Here is a 6,000-nt window from a genome sequence, read left to right on the forward strand (position 1 = left end):
TGAACTAAGCAAAATTATCTGCCAATAGAACAAGAAAATTTGCCTTGTCAAGACTTTCCAAAACAAGTAAAATTAGCTAACCTCAATGAACCCAAAAATACCTTCAAATAGGTATATTCTCACTAAAAACAAGTGCACTTTTCTTGGTAGAAAAAAAAAAATATGAGAACTTTTTTCTCATTATGTTGAAAAATATTCTTGAATTAAGTAAATACTAGTGCCATTATCTTGACATAATGATATGCGCTCAGCATTACATTTACTTATACTAAAAACTAATTTATTGTTCTTAATGGAAAGGCAACAAGGCAACCGCTCAGGCAAATCATATTGTCTAAAAATGCATTTTTCCATCGACAACATGACATCATCGCGCCAAGTGCGTGCTTTTCAGTCAATTAGTGCGCATGTATACAGCCCGGAACCCCAGCCAAAAAAATTTTAATTGTCATTTTGAAGAATTTATCTGAATGTGCATGAACTATTTCTGTTCAAAATTGTTAGAAATGTTAAATGTTTAAATATTAACTGTCAGTTTACTGTACTGTGCCAACTGTACTACTATATGAGTGCGTATTTTCTATTGTTTCATTGAAAATAACACAGCAACGTCCATTTGGCTGTCATCTGTTTTAATTATGAGACACAATTGTGTCAAAGTCATTAATTTTTTTTTCAGGCTTGAAATAAGAAATGATTACATTAAAAAAGTAGTTTTATACTTGTGAGTGTTGATGACACAGCTTTGCAACACTTGATATTCTAGTTTCAAGCATGTTTTACTCAATATAGGTCATAACATCTCAGCAACAAGCTGTAATATCTTACTGAGATCATTTAGGACCAAAACCCTTAAAACAAGTAAAACACTCTAACATAAAATCTGCTTAGTGAGAAGAATTATTTTATCAGACAGAAAATAAGCAAATATCACCCTTATTTAAGATTGTGGAAGACCCTTGCTTCCGGGTGAGTTCTCAGGACCATTCCAGGGAAGACATTGTCATGAGATGGTTTAGACTTCTTTATTTTTTCAGGAACAGAGTCTTTGGCGTGATTTTCAGCCGCTGCCTTTTCTTACGTGAGCACACGAATGGTTTCCTTCCGTCTGCCGTCTGCTTTTCAGCAGCACGTCGCCGTCGTTCGCCGTCTACTTTTCAGCAGCACGTCGCCGCCGTTCGCGTGGTAGCAGAGGATGGTTTCCTCCCGTCCGCCGTCTGCTTTTCAGCAGCACGTCGCCGTCGTTCGCCGTCTACTTTTCAGCAGCACGTAGCCGTCGTTCGTGTGGTAGCAGAGGATGGTTTCCTCCCGTCCGCCGTCTGCTTTTCAGCAGCACGTCGCCGTCGTTCGCCGTCTACTTTTCAGCAGCACGTCGCCGTCGTTCGCGTGGTAGCAGAGGATGGTTTCCTCCCGTCCGCCGTCTGCTTTTCAGCAGCACGTCGCCGTCGTTCGCCGTCTGCTTTTCAGCAGCATGTCGCCGTCGTTCGCGTGGTAGCAGAGGATGGTTTCCTCCCGTCCGCCGTCTGCTTTTCAGCAGCACGTCGCCGTCGTTCGCCGTCTACTTTTCAGCAGCACGTCGCCGTCGTTCGCGTGGCAGCAGAGGATGGTTTCCTCCCGTCCGCCGTCTGCTTTTCAGCAGCACGTCGCCGTCGTTCGCGTGGTAGCAGAGGATGGTTTCCTCCCGTCCGCCGTCTGCTTTTCAGCAGCACGTTGCCGTCGTTCGCCGTCTACTTTTCAGCAGCACGTCGCCGTCGTTCGCGTGGTAGCAGAGGATGGTTTCCTCCCGTCCGCCGTCTGCTTTTCAGCAGCACGTCGCCGTCGTTCGCCGTCTACTTTTCAGCAGCACGTCGCCGTCGTTCGCCGTCTACTTTTCAGCAGCACGTAGCCGTCGTTCGTGTGGTAGCAGAGGATGGTTTCCTCCCGTCCGCCGTCTGCTTTTCAGCAGCGCGTCGCCGTCGTTCGCCGTCTACTTTTCAGCAGCACGTCGCCGTCGTTCGCCGTCTACTTTTCAGCAGCACGTAGCCGTCGTTCGTGTGGTAGCAGAGGATGGTTTCCTCCCGTCCGCCGTCTGCTTTTCAGCAGCGCGTCGCCGTCGTTCGCCGTCTACTTTTCAGCAGCACGTCGCCGTCGTTCGCGTGGTAGCAGAGGATGGTTTCCTCCCGTCCGCCGTCTGCTTTTCAGCAGCACGTCGCCGTCGTTCGCCGTCTACTTTTCAGCAGCACGTCGCCGTCGTTCGCCGTCTACTTTTCAGCAGCACGTAGCCGTCGTTCGTGTGGTAGCAGAGGATGGTTTCCTCCCGTCCGCCGTCTGCTTTTCAGCAGCGCGTCGCCGTCGTTCGCCGTCTACTTTTCAGCAGCACGTCGCCGTCGTTCGCGTGGTAGCAGAGGATGGTTTCCTCCCGTCCGCCGTCTGCTTTTCAGCAGCACGTCGCCGTCGTTCGCGTGGTAGCAGAGGATGGTTTCCTCCCGTCCGCCGTCTGCTTTTCAGCAGCGCGTCGCCGTCGTTCGCCGTCTACTTTTCAGCAGCACGTCGCCGTCGTTCGCGTGGTAGCAGAGGATGGTTTCCTCCCGTCCGCCGTCTGCTTTTCAGCAGCACGTCGCCGTCGTTCGCGTGGTAGCAGAGGATGGTTTCCTCCCGTCCGCCGTCTGCTTTTCAGCAGCGCGTCGCCGTCGTTCGCCGTCTACTTTTCAGCAGCACGTCGCCGTCGTTCGCGTGAAAGCAGAGGATGGTTTCCTCCCGTCCGCCGTCTGCTTTTCAGCAGCACGTCGCCGTCGTTCGCCGTCTACTTTTCAGCAGCACGTCGCCGTCGTTCGCGTGGTAGCAGAGGATGGTTTCCTCCCGTCCGCCGTCTGCTTTTCAGCAGCGCGTCGCCGTCGTTCGCCGTCTACTTTTCAGCAGCACGTCGCCGTCGTTCGCGTGGTAGCAGAGGATGGTTTCCTCCCGTCCGCCGTCTGCTTTTCAGCAGCACGTCGCCGTCGTTCGCCGTCTACTTTTCAGCAGCACGTCGCCGTCGTTCGCGTGGTAGCAGAGGATGGTTTCCTCCCGTCCGCCGTCTGCTTTTCAGCAGCGCGTCGCCGTCGTTCGCCGTCTACTTTTCAGCAGCACGTCGCCGTCGTTCGCGTGGTAGCAGAGGATGGTTTCCTCCCGTCCGCCGTCTGCTTTTCAGCAGCACGTCGCCGTCGTTCGCCGTCTACTTTTCAGCAGCACGTCGCCGTCGTTCGCGTGGTAGCAGAGGATGGTTTCCTCCCGTCCGCCGTCTGCTTTTCAGCAGCACGTCGCCGTCGTTCGCCGTCTGCTTTTCAGCAGCACGTCGCCGTCGTTTTGCGTGGTGTACTGTGCTCCGCGTCTTGCCTCTTGCTCTCCACCTCTCCTCCTGTCTCTCTCGGCTGTCACCCTTTTATACACCGACAGATTAACTGATTGTTCCCAAGTTGCCCGACCCACGCACCTGTAGTCCATTTGGACGCGAGTCCGCAGGCCACGCCCCCTCGCCGCCATCTTGGACCGGGCCCCGGTGTCGGACCGCCGGCCCCGCCTCTCCACAAAGATATTTCATCTTACTTAGATTTCAGTTTTTGCAGTGAAGTCTTTTACATTTAGAAACATATCATAATATGAACCCTTTAATGCGCCTTATAATCTGGTGCGCCTTATATATGAAAAAAGACCTGAATTGACAACACTCATCGGCGGTGCGCCTTATAATCCAGTGCGCCCTATAGTCCAGAAAATACGGTATACTAATTTTCTGCCTTCAAACAATCCATGCATGAGTTGTCACTGTCACATACTTACTTGTTTTTATTTCAGAGTTCGACAAGTTCCTCGAAGAGCGAGCAAAGGCGGGAGACTCACCACCTCCCGGGGCTAGTCCCGCTCATCCTGCCCACGCCCCCGTGGGATCTCAGAAGAGGGCGGAACGGACAGAAGATGCCCTCTTTGCCTTGTAGTCTCTTGAGCGTCTCAATCACTCTCTTAGGAGGGGTCTTCTGAAGGTCCTCAACCTGAATGATTCCTCCTAAAAACGGTTGTATTTCATCAACTAAACAGAGGTCCACAGGTCGTAAGGTAATACCATTCGTGGATGTATTTATCTGTTCATGTGGGATGTAGTGACGCTTTACATCTCATACAGCCTAGTGCGCCACCAAAGGATCGATGGTTGATGTAAAATGCAGCATCGCTGACACCATCCTGGGCTAATTACTAATGTACGCATTAATCGTTTTAATGGTTTATTGGTACTATGCACAGGTGTTGTGCTTATGGTCATGCATTTTCATTATTTCCCCCCTTCAAGTATTTCTAGTATTATATTCAAAGTATTGCAATGCTTTTAATACTGAAATAAGCTTGGAGTTTGACTAGAGCAGGGGTCGGCAACCTTTACCACTCAAAGAGCCATTTTGACCCGTTTCACAAATTAAAGAAAACAATGGGAGCCACAAAACTCTTTTGAAATTTAAAATGAAATAACACTGCATACAAAGTTTTTTTTTGTTGCTTTGTGCTATGTATAAACCAGGGGTCTCAGAAAATGTAATGTTAGTTATATGAATTGCGCTTGACAGCGTCGTACTTGCCAACCTTCACGATTTTTCCGGGAGATTCCCGTAATTCAGGGCTACTATTCCTTTCGAAAGTCTACTGATTTTCACCTAATCAACACTAATAAGGGCGTGCCGTGATGGCACTGCCATTAGCGCCCTCTACAGCCTGTACTAACAGCGTGCCAGCCCGGTTACATGTAGTATGTGGCCTCTGCCTGCACTCGTAAGTGACTGCAAGGCATACTTGCTCAACAGCGAGGGTGGCAATATAAACAACTTTAACACTTTTACTAATATGCGCCACACTGTGAACCCACACCAAACAAGAATGACAAACACATTTTGGGAGAACATCCGCACCGTAACACAACATAAACACAACAGAACAAATACCCAGAATCCCATGCATCCCTAACTCTTCCGGGCTACATTATACATTATACATCATACTTACTGAGATCATTTAGGACCAAAACCCTTAAAACAAGTAAAACACTCTAACATAAAATCTGCTTAGTGAGAAGAATTATTTGATCAGACAGAAAATAAGCAAATATCACCCTTATTTGAGATATTTCACCTTACTTAGATTTCACTTTTTGCAGTGAACCCACACCAAACAAGTATGACAAACACATTTTGGGAGAACATCCGCACCGTAACACAACATAAACACAACAGGACAAATACCCAGAATCCCATGCATCCCTAACTCTTCCGGGCTACATTATACACCCCCGCTACCATCAAACCGGCCCCCCCACACATCAAACCCCCCTCTGTGTGTCGGTTGAGGTGGGCGGGGTTGGGTGTTAGCGGGGGTGTATAATGTAAATAAATAAATGATAAATGGGTTGTACTTGTATAGCGCTTTTCTACCTTCAAGGTACTCAAAGCGCTTTGACACTACTTCCACATTTACCCATTCACACACTGATGGAGGGAGCTGCCATGCAAGGCGCTAACCAGCACCCATCAGGAGCAAGGGTGAAGTGTCTTGCTCAGGACACAACGGACATGACGAGGTTGGCACTAGGTGGGGATTGAACCAGGGACCCTCGGGTCGCGCACGGCCATTCTTCCACTGCGCCACGCCGTCCCTATGTAGCCTGGAAAAGTTAGGGATGCATGGGATTCTGGGTATTTGTTCTGTTGTGTTTATGTTGTGTTACGGTGCGGGTGTTCTCCCAAAATTTGTTCGTCATTCTTGTTTGGCGTGGGTTCACATTGTGGCGCATATTAGTAAGAGTGTTAAAGTTGTTTAAATCGCCACCCTCAGTGTAACCTGTATGGTTCTTGACCAAGTATGCCTTGCAGTCACTTACGTGTGTAGGCAGAAACCCCACACAACATGTGACCGGGCCGGCACGCAAATAGTATGGTAACAAAAGCTGACGCGACGACAGGCTGTAAAGGACATTAAAGGCAGTGCTATCACGGCACGCCCTCA

General features: G+C 49.3%; 1 protein-coding gene across 3 annotated transcripts in view; it reads left to right on the plus strand.

The window, feature by feature from the left end:
• tom1l2a (target of myb1 like 2 membrane trafficking protein a) overlaps positions 1 to 4,531 on the plus strand; it is a 67,463-nt gene extending 62,932 nt beyond the window's left edge. For all 3 annotated transcript variants that reach the window (XM_072915835.1, XM_061974331.1, XM_061974332.1), the window contains one exon: positions 3,811 to 4,531. In XM_072915835.1, coding sequence (XP_072771936.1) covers positions 3,811 to 3,950 — 140 coding nt within the window. In that variant the 3' untranslated portion in view covers positions 3,951 to 4,531. The remainder of the gene's footprint in view (positions 1 to 3,810) is intronic.
• Positions 4,532 to 6,000: the final 1,469 nt, after the last annotated feature.

The sequence above is a fragment of the Nerophis lumbriciformis genome, linkage group LG22 (assembly GCF_033978685.3).
Source record: "Nerophis lumbriciformis linkage group LG22, RoL_Nlum_v2.1, whole genome shotgun sequence".
Classification (NCBI taxonomy): domain Eukaryota; kingdom Metazoa; phylum Chordata; class Actinopteri; order Syngnathiformes; family Syngnathidae; genus Nerophis; species Nerophis lumbriciformis.